The sequence below is a fragment of the Entelurus aequoreus genome, linkage group LG11, assembly GCF_033978785.1.
Source record: "Entelurus aequoreus isolate RoL-2023_Sb linkage group LG11, RoL_Eaeq_v1.1, whole genome shotgun sequence".
NCBI classification, from domain to species: Eukaryota; Metazoa; Chordata; class Actinopteri; order Syngnathiformes; family Syngnathidae; genus Entelurus; species Entelurus aequoreus.
Window position 1 is genome coordinate 30,051,447 of NC_084741.1, and position 18,948 is coordinate 30,070,394.

At 38.8% G+C, this 18,948-nt stretch overlaps 1 protein-coding gene across 8 annotated transcripts in view; it reads left to right on the plus strand.

The window, feature by feature from the left end:
- LOC133659964 (solute carrier family 45 member 4-like) overlaps positions 1 to 18,948 on the plus strand; it is a 65,439-nt gene that overhangs the window by 33,251 nt on the left and 13,240 nt on the right. For all 8 annotated transcript variants that reach the window (XM_062062914.1, XM_062062913.1, XM_062062912.1 and 5 more), the window contains 4 exons: positions 16,587 to 17,215; positions 17,290 to 17,418; positions 17,488 to 17,736; positions 17,819 to 17,938. In XM_062062914.1, the coding sequence (XP_061918898.1) occupies positions 16,587 to 17,215; positions 17,290 to 17,418; positions 17,488 to 17,736; positions 17,819 to 17,938 (1,127 nt within the window). The remainder of the gene's footprint in view (positions 1 to 16,586; positions 17,216 to 17,289; positions 17,419 to 17,487; positions 17,737 to 17,818; positions 17,939 to 18,948) is intronic.

The following is an 18,948-nucleotide window of genomic DNA, read 5'->3' on the forward strand; positions in this document are numbered from 1 at the left end:
AATTGTAAATTTTTCTTTGAATAAAACAAGAAAAGCCTAATGTGTTAAATGCCCTTTAACTTATATGTTAACCTCGTAAAATTGTTATTTGAGTGCAATAGGAAACATATAATTATTGTATTGTAGGATGTTCTGTTAAAATAAAGCCAATTTTGACATTTTTCGTAGTTCCCTTTATTTGAAAAAGTATCGAAAAGTATAGATACACATTTTGGTACCGTTACCAAATGATTGGTATCGGGACAACCCTACATCACATACATCTTTATTGAGGACTTGTTGACTAAGATGTTATGAGCGAAAAGGGAGAGGAGGAAAGAGCCACACAGACTCAAATTTGGGAAAGCCCCTTGAGATGTTTTTCTCACCTTTTTATTAAAGTGCTGGCACTTGCAACTTTATTTGTTTTTAAGGTGGATTTTCTCGATAAATTAAAATTACTTGTGGTGTAATTGTGTTGGTTAGAGGGGCAGCGGAGCTGATGGAGAATTACTTTTGGATGTGGAGTTGAGAGCAAGCTAACAGACATGTTTTGTAATAAAGACACGTTACAAACAAAGTTGGACTCATGCAGTGAAAATAATTAACACGACAAGACTGAGTCACCAACATTTGGGATTCTTTGTTTAGGAAAGGGGTGTCCAAACTTTTTCCACTGAGGGATGCACTGAAAAATCACAGTATGTGGGTGCAATTTTTATATTTTTCATTTTCAAAATAAATAGAATAGAGTTGGGAATCGTTGGGCAACTCACGATTAGATTACGATTCTTGGGGTGATGATTCCATTCAGAATTGATTCTCAAATCAACACAATTCTCGTAATAAATTGTTTCGTATATAAATTACAATGCAACCTTTTCAAAACAGGTTACAGGTTACAAAGGTGCTCTTAACTGCTGACGTCCGACTTATATGCTCAGTGTTGGCCGAGAAAACATATTTTTAAAAATGTATTTTTGCAAATTGTATTTACAAAAATCACAGAGTATTAATCAATTTAATAAAAGAAAACACCAACTTCAACTATATATACTGTATATACAGTACAGGCCAGAAGTTTGGACACACCTTCTCATTTCAATGCCTTTTCTTTATTTTCATGAGTAATTACCTTGTAGATTGTCACTGAAGGCATCAAAACTATTGACACCTGTGAAGTGAAAACCATTTCAGGTGACTACCTCTTGAAGCTCATCGAGAAGGCCAAGAGTGTGCAAAGTAGTAATCAGAGCAAAGGGTGGTTATTTTGAAGAAACTAGAATATAAAACATGTTTTCAGTTAATTCACCTTTTTTTGTTAAGTACATAACTCCACATAGTTTTGATGCCTACAGTGACAATCTACAATGTAAATAGTCATGAAAATAAAGAACACGCATTGAATGAGAAGGTGTGTCCAAACTTTTGGACTGTACTGTATATGTATATCTATATACAGTCGCGATCAAACGTTTACATACACTTGTAAAGAACATATGTCATGGCTGTCTTGAGTTTCCAATACTTTCTACAACTCTTATTTTTTTGTTGTAGAGTGATTGGAACACATACTTGTTGGTCACAAAAAACATTCATGAAGTTTGGTTCTTTTATGAATTGATTATGGATCTACTGAAAATGTGACCAAATCTGCTGAGTCAAAAGTATACATACAGCAATGTTAATTTTTGGTTACATGTCACTTGGCAAGTTTCACTGCAATAAGGCACTTTTGGTAGCCATCCACAAGCTTCTGGTTGAATTTTTGACCACTCCTCTTGACAAAATTGGTGCAATTCGGCTAAATTTGTTGGTTTTCTGACATGGACTTGTTTCTTCAGCATTGTCCACACGTTTAAGTCAGGACTTTGGGAAGGCCATTCTAAAACCTTAATTCTAGGTTGATTTAGCATTCCTTTACCACTTTTGACGTGTGTTTGGGGTCATTATCCTGTTGGAACACCCAACTGCGCCCAAGATGATTTTAGGTTGTCCTGAAGAATTTGGAGGTAATCCTCCTTTTTCATTGTCTCATTCACTCTCTGTGAAGCACCAGTTCCATTGGCAGCAAAACAGGCCCAGAGCATAATACTACCACCACCATGCTTGACGGTAGGCTTGGTGTTCCTGGGATTAAAGGCCTCAACTTTTCTTTTCCAAACATATTGCTTGGTATTGTAGCCAAAGAGGTACATTTGTTTTATTTATATATATATATATATATATATATATATATATATATATATATATATATATATATATATATATATATATATGTATGTATGTATGTATGTATGTATGTATGTATGTATGTATGTATGTATGTATGTATGTATGTATGTGTGTGTGTGTGTGTGTGTGTGTGTGTGTGTGTGTGTATATATATATATATATATATGCATATATATATATATATACAGTATATGTACATATGTACATGTACTGTATATACATATATATTTTTTAAATCGATTCTCAAAAATATGAATCGATTTAGAATCGGCATTAAGTAAAAATCGAGATTAGGATATGAATAAATTTTTTTGAGCACCTCCACAATATATAGATTTTCTAATGAAAATGTCAGCTTTTCCGCTTTGTGTTATTATTGTAACAATAGCATTTCAACTTTTTCTTGTTATATTACACCTGTTTGCTCTTTTTTTACGCTTTTTTTTTTCCAGTAAAAATATTTTGTAGAATGTGCCGCGGACCATTGAAATAATAGCTGTGAGCCATAAGTGGCCCCCAGGAAACCCGTGGTTTAGGCACTGAATTCACTGGAATGATATGCGGGGAAACTGATATATAAACACACACACACACACATATATGACAGTTTGCGCACATGGGTCATGTGATAACCGAGACGGTGTACGAAAATTAGGACAAACTTTGTGCTAGCAATTTAGTCTAAGTGGGGCGTATGAAAACAGAGATACCACTTTAAAATTCCACTTTAGAATTATTCTCACAAGTGTAGTGGATTGTCCGAAGCTTAAACAGGCAACAAAAGTAGTTTAGTACAACAAATTTATTTACCCATTATCAGAAGAGCAGGTTGAATTAAGTTGGCCGTGCAGACAGACCACATGTTACTCCCGAGTAAACAAGACACACACAAGCCAAAATCACTCTCGAGTTCCGGTCTTCTGCCATTTTTTATATGTCTCTTGTGCGTCATTGTTTTTTATCTAGTGCGTCAATGTCTTTTTGTTTTCCCTATCTGTTCCATAACAACTCGAATCCTTTAGACAGTCAACACATTCTGTAGACAGGTTGGCACGACTTAATATTCACTTTTGTCCCTCTGGCACAGAATAAAAGAGAAATTAAATGAGCGTACATTCTTGACAGACATGCAATATAGGTCAAAGGTCAGAAATTCTACTACATACCCGCCTTCCAGGGTCTTAAGACCCTGGACCAAAACAATTTCTGATGTAGACCACTAAGTTAAATCTCTACCACAGATAGAGGCAAAAACCTCAATGTTTTTATACGAGGCAAAAATTCCGTCTATGACCCTCCTTCAGAGCGATCGCTGTTACCAGCCTGCAGTAAAACCATCTCACAGAACACAATTAGTGGCCTACCCTTTGATTTAGTAACGTAATACCAAAATATTTTGATCATGAACATCATTGAACATAAATAGATGAATGTATATAGACTTATGACTTTAAGACATTTGCAAAAATATTTTTCCCGGCATTTGCAATGAATGTAGTTACCAATATTGTTAATTATCATTTGATTTTGAACACACAACTGAATTTCTTATGAGTCCATGTTCGATTAGTGCTCGTATAGATGGCTCGGTGGTGCCTCAGGCTGGTGGCCTGCCGACACCTCGTTGGGCTTTTGGCTGCCTTGGTGAAGAAAGAGATCCACTCAAACAGTCTGTCTCTGTCTCTTCTTGGGGTGTGGTTCAGTCCATTGGGCAGACTGTGCAATGGCATGTGCGCGCTGGCCGCTTTGGGGAAAACTCAGGTAGAGTTGGAGCTGTGGGGGCTTTGGTCCAGGCCCTCGGCTTGCTTCAGGCCTCCTCGCTGCTTCGGCACTCCCGACACTTCTTTCCACAGCTGCTGGAGTCCCGGTGGACACATTGGCTGGCAACCTTAGTTGTTCTCGTCATCGCTGGCAAGGTGTTGTCTCTCCTCTCGGTTTCTTCCAGTCAGGTATCGGGTGTTGGTCCTGGATTGGCTTTGACCGTGCCCCTCTTAGCGAGTGCAAGGGAATCTGGAGTGGCTGCTTTCATCCTCAAATCTGCACAGAGGAACTGGCACACAAATTCTACATTTTGCAAACTTACCATTTTGGTGTCATGGTCTTTCCACCTTCCTAGGAAGCTGCTGGTCCTGAGAAGTGCTGATCTTGTGACTGAAGAAGATTAACCTGTTTTCTTAAAATAGGTGCCGTTGTTTGACCTAATCTTTTTGGGGAAACTATGTCGGGATATTAGATCATTCACAAAACATTTAATCACTGAATTGGCACCCTCCTTTGAGGTTGGGGTTGCTTTCACCAACCACTGCAATTGTCAATCTAAATCATTACGTTCCTTTATCCTTGTACCGGATTGATCATATCGATTAAATAAAACCTCAACACGCTCAAACTTGACCCAATCCAAACTCACCTCCCCCCTCTGTCCCTCTCACAGGGACAGTGTTAGTCGTAGTAATAGTAATAGTAGTAGTAGTATTAGTAGTTTCAGAAACATCCAAGAAAAAGAAAAGGCAGCTGATAGTCAAGTGCAGCAAGAACAGAGGCGGAGGACAGGTCATGTTTGAGGTCACTGTTCGCTTTTGCAATAGTACTTTGATATTTTACAACACCTAGTGAATTATTGTGGCCTCAATAATTCACTAAATAGTTGTATTTAATTTAGTCTATCTATGATGGGACAATGCACAGAAACATTAAGTTCAGAAACAGATATGTTCTGTACCAGATTATATCTAAATAGCTACTTTCCATCTGTAGTCCCTGGCTACCTAAATTAAAGGGATCCACAAATCAAGCAATAGAATTATGACACTAATTAATCATAATAAATATATACATTCATAATAATCAATAATTAATCAAAAATAATCATACTGTAGCATGTAATCAATTTTAAGAAAAGTCACCAAATGCCCCTTCATGGACACATACTTAACATACAATACAACCACACCTTATTTACATCATCACACAAAGACAATACATGCTCTTGTTCACATCTGTCATCATTCGTAACAACAACCAAGATTTTAACAGCCATACCTACAACAAAAATGCTCTCATGGATAAATATACTACACATTAAGTTGATGTGTCAACATAATGCCCATCTTAGTGACCGTCTGAGCAGCCTTGTTTGCTCCAAAGCCACTTTTTAACTTCAAATTTTCTATTCCTTTTGTTATAACGGGGAGAAGGCTAATTGGTCTGTACATGTTCTGGTCTTCTTTATTTCCTGCTTTATATATTGGATTATTGTAGCAGTTTCTCGACGTGGTAGGGAAAGTGTTTTCCGTTATTGATTTATTTATCAATTGTTGTTATACGAGCAATAATACAATCCTTATATGTTTTTAGGAAGATAGTGTCCAACCCATATATATATCTCTAGATCGTGAGTCTGATAATGCAGGGAAGATTTTGTTTAACTTTGTTTCATTTGTTAATTCTAAAATTAGTCCATCCTAAATAAATGACAATTATTTGCACTGATTTTGAGGGACTTTTTATTCAGGGTTTGTACAGACTGGATGAAATGTTCATTAAAATTATTACTTATGTCCAGACTGTCTGCGATAGTAGCGCCATTGATATTTAATGTTATAGTGTTGTTTCTTGTTTGCTCTCTTGCCGTAAGTTTGTATCTGGTTTTCCATAACTTTCTAATGTTCCCTTTTGCAGCTTTGATTAATTCTAAGTGAAAGTCAGCCTTAGACTTCCGCATAAACATTGTAACTTTGTTCCTCCAAACTTTTAAATCATACGATCTGTATTTAGACCTGTTTTAATTGCTCTTTTGAGAGCTGAGTCCCGATGTCTTTATTAGAATCCAAATTGTTTTATTAATCCAAGGTATTTTTCTTTTAGCACTCTTCTTTCTGGTTTTATATTAGTGTATTTACAGATGATCTCTTTGATTTTTGTCATCCAATTGTAGTTCTAGTAGGGCTGCTTATCCTTTGTATCATTGTAGAAGCCGTTTATAATATCCTTAAGTTTCTTTCTACGCGTCTTATTTAACCAGTCCCGATTAACGTCCCCCATGACGTTACTTCTTTCATACTATGCTGTTTGAGGATGTCTGAAAATGAATCAAGAAAAATGTCTTTAGCTGTGGTCGGTCGGTATACTACAATTACCTTGAAATACATTTCTGAGGAAAATGTGATTTAAATTTCAACATACTCAAATTGATCTACTTTTAATGTTTTCCCTTTCATAAATCATAATTCCTCCCCCCTTTGTCACTCGATCTGTCTTTTCTGTAATCTTGTCCCCCGGGACATTAATTAGAACGTAAAGTGATGTGGGTTTTAACCATGTCTCTGATAGACAAGGTAATCCGGATTAGAGTCTGACAGTAACTGCTGTATTTGTTCAGTATGTTTCCTGTGGTAGAAAGTTTAATAATGCGGACACGTTTTTTACTGAATACTTTCTACAGACTTCTGTCCCTCTGCGACTTTGTGTATGTAATAAGCAACTACAATTATTTGATATGCTTAAATTTTGTTTTAGCTCAGCTGTTGTGTAGCTGCTAGCTCTTTGTAGCCTACAGCAGGAATGTCCAAATTGCAGCCAATAGCTATGTTTTTAACAGACAACCGAAATAATTGAAAATGTGGTATTAGCGTATCGGTTCAATCAGCGGCAGCTACGCCCTGTTTTATCATTTGACCTACATTTTTGGTTTCGTAGGCAGGACAGAGGGAACAATGTGGGTCATTAGTTGTCCATCTTATACCATTCTAATTGTTGTAAGGTTAGTTCACATGAGCGGCCATACCTTGAGTCCCACCATATATAAGAGTCAAAAGGCTCCTATTATGAGTCGTCTAATTGGTGATCATACACTTTGGCGGTTTGGGTGGCAGGGCACACGGACGCACCTCCGTCAGCCAGTGCTAGGACAGTTGGAGCAGTCCCCGTCCTCCATTCGTTCCTGGGAGGCGTCCCCAGTAGTTGTCAGCTGATGTTGTGCTGTCAGGCAACATCAGGAAGTTCCTTCTGTGCGGTATTAAATTGTCAGGGCACAGTTCGTAAGCAGGTCATTACAAGGTGTGTGCAGGTTGACCACAAAGGAATGCTTCAAAGATTGTGTTGAACATTGTCCGTTGACACTTATGTCCAGCAGGGGTCTGTTTGTATCCTGCTGTTCGTCCTGCTGTCACACCTGTATTTTTTGTGAGCATGTTCTGGCTACAACTTTGGAGCTTGTCTTGTTCAGAGAAGTTGGCAGTCCCCGTGCTGCATATCCTTTCCACCCTCGCTTGACCTAGCACAACCGTGGCTACCACCCAAGTCCGTCTGTATGGTTTTACGTTTTGTTGAGGTTTTTTTTTTTTTCCTCCAGAATTTGGAACTCAAAACATGTACACCCATCGTTTTCATATCCTCTTGGTTAGTTCAATTTTGCATATCACGTTTTAAAATTACAGTCTTAACTATCCCATTAAATGCTAATCAATAACCTTAATTCAAAGATTATACGTACTACTTCATGTGTATTTAAGTACCCTTGTAATTCACTTAAAGATTATCTATAAGTTAATTTAAACTATCATTTGTCTATCAGTAGCCGCGAGCAAGCTGTCATGCTTGCACTCTGACCTCCCGCTGTGCGTGATATTCTCCAAAACAAAAGAATGTTTTTATTCACGTTTCTCCTTATCTTTCAGCTAAATCTTTTAATCTTTTAACTTTTAACGTCCGCACTGTGTTTATTTTTATTGTCTGCATTTTAATTTTGCTTTTATTTTCTTTCATTTCACTTTGTTGCATGAAAAACGCCACACAAACAAAGCTGCATATCCTTTCCTTGCCTGTCTCCGACTGGTTATCCAACCTAGTCACAACAAACACACAAGGCCATGCTCTAAGCGCCAGGCCTAATCACACTTCTCCTCTTTTTAACACTTTACATATCGGCTCTTATTCTAATTATTAATGTAGGCTGTTATTTGTAATTATTATTCAACACTATTCACAGCAAACAGTTGTAAAGTTATAGTTATTCGCATTATACTCTCAAAATCTGTAGCTAACTGAAAGCTGTTGAGATTTGATTTGCCTCCTCCATCTCAGTGGCCTAGTGGTTAGAGCGTCCGCCCCGAGATCGGCAGGTCGCAAGTTCAAAACCCCGGCCGAGTCATACCAAAGACTATAAAAAATTTTGGGAGCCAAATCACCAAAAATGATTCCCGGGCGCGGCACCGCTGCTGCCCACCGCTCCCCCCACCTCCCACGGGCGACCACGGGGATGGGCCAAATGCAGAGGACAAATTCCACCACACCCAGTAGTGTGTGACAATCACTGGCACCCCAACTTTAACTCTAACTTTATTCTGTCATGCCATTATCCTCTTCTAGCTCAACATCCAGAAGTATGGTGTACTGCAATGTCTAAATAAAAATATAAATTACTCCAAACTAAAAATGTCAGACTGCACTTTAAAGTTACTTTTATTAAATTAATTTCCAAACTAACCACCACCACAGCAGACATCTTCCTCAATCCTATCCCAATACTCCCATAAATTAAAAGTGTTTCACAACAGTGGTTAAGTAGTTATTTTAAGTAATATATCTCAATATGTAGAAATTAATAAGACTAAATCTTTACCAGAAAGAGTAACTTGACAGAGTATATGAACTAACTTCTTGAGAATAATAATTGATCATAAATATGTTGGAAGCCACATATTGAACATATTAAAGAAACATATCCAAATCCATTGCTATTCGGTATAAAGTAAAACACATGCTTAATAAGAAATGTCTGCACATGTTATATTATTCATTTATTTTTCCATATGTAATATTGTTTTGAAGTTTGGGGAAATGTTTATAGAAGAAATATAGACCCAATACTTAAACTTAAAAGGCTCATTTCAATATTACACAAAGCATTATTGTTATGATCATACCAATCTATTTTTATAAGTCATAATGTGTTAAATGTTCAGATAATTTAATTTTAAAACAATGGCAATTATGTTTCCGAGTAAAGAACAACAGCCTTCCAGTTTGTATTCTTAGCTTATTTACATTATGAGGAGACACTATCATTTACGGGGGATATTGATTTTTAAAATAGGTCAAGTAAAATAAAAATAAAAACACAAATGTATTTCAGTTTTAGGAGTTAAATGATGTACCATCCTCAGTGATGAGCTGAACACATGTAGTTTTTTGTTATGGTTTTGGAGACCCTTGAAAAGTAAAGTTTTTTGAACATTATAAAATATAGTAACAATTACTTTCATCTTTTAACGTTGATGTTCCAGGTAATTTAATGTTCAGTAATTGTATATCATAGGCCAATATAAGCTTTGGCTTCCGCCTATTCTTTTTTCGGTCATTATTTTTCTTTTCTTTTCTGTGTGTAAATGTGTATGATTGTTAATATGTCTAATTTACTGTTAAACTGCTCACACAAATTGGTTGATGGTTGATTATATGACCAAAATAAACTTATTTCATTTATTCATTCATTATCTATCGCACTCATAGTTTTATTCCATTTTGCATGTAATTATTCCTATTGATTTCTTCCCATTTCACTCAAACAACTAAACAAACAAACAAATAAACAAACTTGCAGCTAACCACAATCAACAGCATACCATTTACGAATACCTTCATTTGTCACTTTCTCATCTTTTCTCACTTTCGTTTTCCTTTACAAACAACATCCTGTATCCATCTCTTCCTTACACTTCACACAATGTTTCTATTTTCTGTTCTCCTAGAAACCATTCACATAACGTAAGGTTATAAACATCCTTTTCCCATATTTTCTCAAACCATCCTCTTCACCCTCAATCTGTTTTTTCACCTGCTCTCTCTTCCTCTCTCTCTCACTTTCTCTCCTTCTCTCACAATACAAACACAATAATCCAAAATAATCAGTCTTATAAAATAATTTTAGCTTTAGATATGATTTAGGGCAGTGGTTTTCAACCTTTTTTCCCAGTAAAATAAAAAAATAAAATACAGCATAATGTCATCATTTTCTGATTTATTAAATTGTATAACAGTGCACCATATTGCTCATTTGTTGTGGTCTTAATTGACTTATTTGGACAAAAAAATATATAAATAACTAAAACGTTTTAAAAATTAAACAAGTGATTAAAGGCCTACTGAAACCCACTACTACCGACCACGCAGTCTGATAGTTTATATATCAATGATGAAATCTTAACATTATAACACATGCCAATACGGCCGGGTTAACTTATAAAGTGACATTTTAAATTTGCCGCTAAACTTCCGGTTCGAAACGCCTCTGAGGATGACGTATGCGCGTGACGTAGACCGGCGAACACGGGTATGCCTTCCACATTGAAGCCAATACGAAAAAGCTCTGTTTTCATTTCATAATTCCACAGTATTCTGGACATCTGTGTTCGTGAATCTGTTTCAATCATGTTCATTGCATTATGAAGAAGGAAGCTGAGCAAGCAAAGAAGAAAGTTGTCGGTGCGAAATGGACGTATTTTTCGAACGTAGTCAGCCACAACAGTACACAGCCGGCGCTTCTTTGTTTACATTCCCGAAAGATGCAGTCAAGATGGAAGAACTCGGATAACAGAGCCTCTAACCAGGAGGACATTTGACTTGGATACACAGACGCCTGTAGAGAACTGGGACAACACAGACTCTTACCAGGATTACTTTGATTTGGATGACAAAGACGCAGACGTGCTACTGTGAGTATGCAGCTTTGGCTTTTTTTTTGCGTATGTACGTAACTTTTTTTAAATATATAAGCTTTATGAACCTTGGGTTAGGTGAACGGTCTTTTGGGCTGAGTGATTGTGTGTGTTGATCATGTGTTTGAATTGTATTGGCGTGTTCTATGGAGCTAGGAGCTAGCAGAGGAGCTAGGAGCTAGCATAACACGTACCGTACCGTACGTGCGCGTCACGTACGTAACTTTTTAAAAATATATAAGCTTTATGAACCTTGGGTTAGGTCAGGGGTCGGCAACCCGCGGCTCCGGAGCCGCATGCGGCTCCTTGACCACTCTGATGCGGCTCAGCTACATGCATGCCGACCCCCTCGATTTTCCCAGGAGACTTATGGATGTCAGTGTCTCTCATAGACTACTCCCAGGGAAAAATAATCCTATTAACACTCTAATTACTATATAAAGGGCGTGCCCTAATTGCACTGCAGTAATTGTCCTCTACTGCATTTACTTACAGCATGCCAGGCCAGCCACATGTTGTATGTTGTTATTACTTGCTCACACAGGAGACAGCAAAGCATAGTTACTCATCAGCCACACAGCTTACACTGACGGTAGCCGTATCAAACAACTTCAACATTGTTACGTTACAAATATGCGCCACACTGTGAACCCACACCAAAAAAGAATGAAAAACACATTTCTGGAGAACATCCCACTGTAACACAACATAAACACAACACAACCATTACCCAGAATCCCATGCAGTCCTAACTCTTCCGGTCTACATTATACACCCCGCTACCACCAAATCCCCCCACACATCAACCCCCCCCCCCCCCCCACCCCCCCCCCTCTTCGTGGTTGGTTGAGCGGAAGAGTTAGGGCTGCATGGGATTCTGGGTATTGGTACCGTCAGTGTAAGATGTGTGGCTGCTGAGTTAGTAGCCTTGCTGTCTCTTACGTGAGCAAGCTAAAGCTGAATTCCACTTGTGGCCAAGCAGGTACACTGATAGGGCAGACTGTAGAGGGCGCCAAATGCAGTGTCATCACGCTCTGATATTCGGGAGTCTCCCGGGAAAAATGAGAGGGTTGGCAAGTGTGACGCAAGCGACATTCATCCAAAACTCGCGGGCTGCACTAACATCCAATTCCCACATTAAAGTGCGTGCCGGTGCGTGTGTCTGAGACCCCTGGTTAACATAGCACAAAGCATGTAAGCTTTGTATGCGGTGTTTTTCATTTTAAATTTTAAAAACATTTTTGTGGCTCCCATTACTTTCTTTAATGTGTGAAACTTGCCAAAATGGCTCTTTGAGTGGTAAAGGTTGCCGACCCCTGGGTTAGGTGAACGGTCTTTTGGGCTGAGTGATTGTGTGTGTTGATCAGGTGTTTGAATTGTATTGGCGTGTTCTATGGAGCTAGGAGCTAGCAGAGGAGCTAGGAGCTAGCATAACAAACACGCAGGTGTTATTATGCAGGATTAATTTGTGGCATATTAAATAAAGCCTGGTTGTGTTGTGGCTAATAGAGTATATATATGTCTTGTCTTTATTTACTGTTGTAGTCATTCCCAGCTGAATATCAGGTACCGTGAGTATGCAGCCTTGGCTGCTAAACATTCGATAACTTGACCGTATGTGCGCATCACGTACGTAACTTTTAAAAAATATATAAGCTTTATGAACCTTGGGTTAGGTAAACGGTCTTTCGGGCTGAGTGATTGTGTGTGTTGATCAGGTGTTTGAATTGTATTGGCGTGTTCTATGGAGCTAGGAGCTAGCAGAGGAGCTAGGAGCTAGCATAACAAACACGCAGGTGTTTTTATGCAGGATTAATTTGTGGCATATTAAATATAAGCCTGGTTGTGTTGTGGCTAATAGAGTATATATATGTCTTGTGTTTATTTACTGTTGTAGTCATTCCCAGCTGAATATCAGGTCACCCCCGGCTCTCACAGCATCTTCCCTATCTGAATAGCTTCAACTCCCCACCAGTCCTTCACTTGCACTTTACTCATCCACAAATCTTTCATCCTCGCTCAAATTAATGGGGAAATTGTCGCTTTCTCGGTCCGAATCTCTCTCACTTCATGCGGCCATCATTGTAAACAATAGGGAACTTTGCGTATATGTTCAACTGACTACGTCACGCTACTTCCGGTAGGGGCAAGCCTTTTTTTTATCAGATACCAAAAGTTGCAATCTTTATCGTCGTTGTTCTATACTAAATCCTTTCAGCAAAAATATGGCAATATCGCGAAATGATCAAGTATGACACATAGAATAGATCTGCTATCCCCATTTAAATAAAAAAAAATTCATTTCAGTAGGCCTTTAACGCTTCTCTACGTTTTGTTTTGACTATGGCGCTGAGTGTTGGCGACTCTTATCTGTACTTCTTCAGACTCTATGTTTCACAGTTTGCACAGATGCCCTTAGATGTTTTTAGAATATAAATTTAACTTTTATTTTATTGTGTGTTCATTCCTAAAAAAATTAAAATGTCAATGTATAATCAATTTATCTGTATCAAATTTAAATTCAATATTATTAATTTATTTGTTGTATAACTATTAATTCAAAGTTACAATGTGTCCTACTCTATGATGTGCGTGTGTGTGTGTTTGTCCCAACTTCCACACAGGAACTGGATGGATCAGATAAGCAACAAGGCTGTTCAATACAGTATATTACACACATAATTAATGACTAATGAATTTAACAATGCTTCAATGTCCCAGTCCAAATGTATGTGTTGATATTTAAATGTTTATTTATTCATATACAGTATATTTTATTTTTCCTATTATCAAAACCAACCTGTCAGCTTTCTCTTCGGATTTGAGTACAGCTGTCCACTATATATATATATATATATATATATATATATATATATATATATATATATATATATATATATATATATATATATATATATATATATATATATATATATATATATATATATATATATATATATATATATTTTAAACTAGCTCAATGCTAATCTAATCCAATGCTATGCTAACTCAATGCTAACCTAGCTCAATGCTATGCTAACAGTGTCACACCTCTTCGGCCCACGCCTCACGCAGCTGTCACTCACACAGCCTTGCCACTTCTAACACACTCTTATCTCAAAATGTCTCCCAGCTGAGTGTCCTTTTTTTTTTTTTTTTTTTTTTTTTTTTTTTTATATGCGTCACACAGTCACTCGCACACAGAGAATTTACCAGCGAGCAAGAGCCTTTTTTCCCATACTCAAAATCTCAGTGTGTAAAACAACTGTAATATCGCACAGTCACAATCACCAGTATAGTTAAAAACAAATTCAAATGACTGGAATTCGCTCGCAGCGCCAAAGAGGGGGAGCTTCCCTGCTTAGGCTGCTGCCTCCGCGATCCAACCTCTTGATAAGCAGAAGAAAATAATTATATGGATGGATCATTCACTCATGTGTTTTCTGTACATAACTTTGTCTATTTTCTCACATGCACACACATTTTAGACAATTTCCCAACTTTTACAGATAGCGGGGCTGTGAGAAAAAGCGTGGAGGGAGGTTGCGAGAGGGGGGGGAAGAAAAGGAAGGAGGGAATTAAACCAGATAAGAAACCAGGTGCTACACAAAAGTTATTAAATTACGCATATATCTAAATGTACCAACATAAACTGACTCACTCAATACACACACATTTTAGCATTCATCATTATACACACACATTGTTAAATTACAATACCACCCCATAGTCCGGACAAATATAAACAACTAATGCACGCGTGCTTTTGTGGAATCGGCCGTCTCATATCACAAAAACCAGGTTCCATCATTGCTCATAAAACGGCGATTAACCCGTTTCATTGGAGCAGCACCTTCATTATCCTTCCTGACCAACACGGATAATCGGCCTAAGGCGCTGTAGAATTACCAGGAATCACCCACCAATCCTACAGTACATCGTGTCTGGTCAGTCCATATAGTTTCACCAAGGCTCTACCATACGGAGCCCTTAACTCTATCCATCTATACTGCAGCAAATTTCCAAATTCGTGACAACTTGGCTCAGTTGATCTCCTTTACCGGAGTCACTGAACGATCACCTTATATCAGGCTTTTTACCCGGCTGCAGTTTCCACATAGACAGATACGTAGGACCTTCATAGACGTCATAAATTTGTGTGGGCCAAATGTCACACCAGTTAGCCAACCTTGCCTTAAATTTCGCTGTGTCCAACTCCGGCTAACCTAATGTACTTGCAGAAAAAAGCATCCTCTGCCAACAACGACAGAGGATGAAGAGGTTAAAAGAAATTTTTCGTCTCACATCGTCTATGCTTCTACACTCCAAACCACCAAAATTCTAATAACAATCCCCTTATGTTAAAAACAAGAGATCACAAGTTTTCAACAAACACACAGACAAATGATCACATATAAAACAACTCAATCCAACCATAATTTACCCCATTCCAGGTTGTTTTTGGAGAACCTGACTAAACCTATCTTTTATCAAAAATAGATTCAGCAATTAGTCTTATCGATCCGGCTCTCTCCAGGCAGAAAATGTTTACACTTTAAGCAAAACGCTTACCTTGTGATGCACGCGTGCAACACACTGTCTGCCTGACAGAGAGAGCGGGAGCGGCTGTCGACCTGTAGCTTCTGTGCCATCCTGTTTGTGACGCCAATTTGTGTAGTGGATTGTCCGAAGCCAGCTTAGGTGGTTCGGGCATCTCGTGCGGATGCCTCACGAGCGTCTCCCTAGGGAGGTCCTCGTTGCACGTCCCACTGGGAGGAGGCCCCCCGGCAGGCCAAGGACCAGATGGGGGGATTACATCTCCTCTCTGGCCTGGGAACGCTTCGGGATTCCCCAGGAGGAAGTCGCAAATGTTGCTCTGGAGAGGGAAGTCTGGGGGTCTTTGCTGGAGCTGTTGTCCCCGCGACCCGATTCCGGATAAGCGGTTGAAGATGGATGGATGGATGGATTGTCCGAAGCTTAAACAGGCAACAAAAGTAGTTTAGTACAACAAATTTATTTACCCATTATCAGAAAAGCAGGTTGAATTAAGTTGGCCGTGCAGACAGACCACATGTTACTCCCGAGTAAACAAGACACACACAAGCCAAAATCACTCTCGAGTTCCGGTCTTCTGCCATTTTTTATATGTCTCTTGTGCGTCATTGTTTTTTATCTAGTGCGTCAATGTCTTTTTGTTTTCCCTATCTGTTCCATAACAACTCTAATCCTTTAGACAGTCAACACATTCTGTAGACAGGTTGGCACGACTTAATATTCACTTTTGTCCCACTGGCACAGAATAGAAGAGAAATTAAATGAGCGTACATTCTTGACAGACATGCAATATAGGTCAAAGGTCAGAAATTCTACTACAATTTCAATTCAAATATATGCTCTGTCATATTTGGGAGGAGTTGATGACAGAGTAGTTTTATTGTTAAAAGAATAAACCCAAAAAATTGGGCTATAGCAACAAGTGCAAAAAGGGGCAGTTGTCTGTCTGCGCATGTGCCTTGTTCTACCTCTGAATCACTGCACAAAGAAGTGTGGCAATTTGGCAAGCAGTGGAAAAGAAAGCGTAATTCATAATTGTGTGAAATTACGAGTTTGTTTATATTATAAGCACTGGTGCTATCTTCTTTGTGTCCTCTCTAGGGATTGGTGGCGCAATTGGCTACATGCTAGGTGGTCTTGACTGGACTGGCACAGCTTTAGGTCAAGCTTTTAAGTCACAGCAGCAAGTGCTCTTCCTTTTTGCAGCCATCTTCTTCATCACCTCTGTCATACTGCACATGTTTAGCATCCCCGAGAGGCCCTTAGGGCCAGCTCCGCAGCCTATAGCCGCAAAAAGAAGAGAGCTGAGCAGCCAATTGTCCTCCAGACCAGTTAGTCACATACCACCACTTCTGGATATAATCACAGAGGAGGACGCCTCTTTTAGAGAAGATGACCAATCGGATCCCGAGGCCAGAGAAATGGACTTCCTGGTTATGGAGCGAGTGCGTAGTAAAAGTGACTCCGTCTTAGCCATGCCAGACACTACAATCAAGCTGGATCCTGATCTAGACCCGGAGGTCCAGCTTTTCTTGCCAGAGGTGCAAAAAGGTTTAACTGAGATCCAAGCAGGTCTACAAGATTCTTTCAAATTTTCAGACCAGGGTACTGTTGGATCTTCCAAACTCACAGATGGGATGGTGCTTGTGGAATCTGGAGGTTGTGCTCCTTCTGAGCTTAATGGTCACACAAATAGTCCGTCCACTGAGGGATCACATGTGAAACCAATGGTGAAGTAGAGCTCACATGTGATTCATGCTTAAATAGCTTTTTGTTAACATTGTCCCTTTCTTTCCTCGAGCAGACAACGCTGTCCAATGGCGTCACTGAGCACTGCAATTCAAACAAAAGCCACATCTCCAACAAACCTGGCACCCGTCTCCTTGGCGCCGCCGCTTCGCCCCGGCCACACAAGCACACATTCTACCGACAAGTAATTTTATGCCTTTGGAGAAGAATCGTTCATTTGAAAAATGACAAATGTGTCTTTCTATTTCTTCAGCCATCTTTCACCTTCTCCTACTATGGACGAGTGGGCTCACAGCGACACAGACTGCGACGGACAACTGCCTCAAGCCCGCCGCCCATCACCACTTCCCGCAGTCTCAATGATTTGAGCGATCTGCAGCAGCGTCTGGACAGAAGGGAGTTTCAGTTTTCCACGAGGAGTCTGTCCTCTGAGGCCTCCAGTAGCGACAGCAAGTCTGACAAGGGTACCACCGTGCGACTCCTCTGGTTGTCCATGTTGAAGGTGAGGGCAATTATCAGCAACATATCTTTAAATATTAATTTTTGTTTGAAGTAATCATAGTTCCTTCTCTTGTGCTTTACAGATGCCAAAGCAGCTGTGGAGGCTGTGTGTGTGCCACCTGGTCACATGGTTCTCCTACATAGCGGAAGCTGTTTTTTACACGGATTTCATGGGGCAAGTCATTTACAATGGAGACCCCCAGGTATACACACACACTCCTTGCTGTTGTTGCATGATACACTGCAAGTAGAGCACATCCGACAAATTAAAAATGTCTGCCTAGATTGTAAAATCATGATGTGCTATGTAGGCCTGGACCGATAACAAATTTTGCTCAACAATATATTGACCTTCAAATTATTGCCGATAAACGATATTATTGCCATTATTTTTTGGGAAAACCAAAATAACCACTGATGTAATGGTAATACATAATAATACTTGTGTATAATACTTGTATTTCTCATATGTTTTAACATTGTAATTGAGATGTAAATCTATGCGTTAAATAAAAAAACAAATAATAACAATAAAATATACTTAAGCCCGATCCCAATACACCTCCTTGCCCTACTTTTTAGCCCTATCCCTACATCTATCCCTACATTTTGCGCGGTCCCGTGAAGGTAGTTGTGTCCCAATGACTCTTTGAAGGACTCTTGGAACGTTAGTTTGTAATGCTAGCCAAGCTAGCTAACGTTAAGCTAAAATACTAAATAATAAAACTAAAATACTAAAACTTTAATGCTTGGGAATGTGAAAACATTAACATTGCATACTTTCAAAAAATTCACAAGAGACAACAGCCGTAGATGGTGGCTTCTTCTCCGTGTAGTTCTTTGTTTATATGTTATTTTTCATCCACATGTGCTCAGCAATGTCACTGCCGCATTTGTGTGTCAAAACGCAACACAGAGCGCATACAATCATAGTAATCGTCCAAAGGAATAATGACAAAATAACAGCAATTCTACTGGTTAATAAAAAATGGTGTGTGAAAGGCAATATGAAGGTATTTGGGCTTTAGAACTGTCAATAAAGATGACAGTAGATACAAGACATGCATACAGCTGGTTGGCTTGTTGAAAATTATTAGTGCAGTCCAAACAGCCCACGTAATGTAAAATAATATAAGTGAATTGACTGAAATTCATAACAAATTCCCACTTTTTCAATTGTGTTTTATCTTTAACCATGTTACTTATCTGTGTA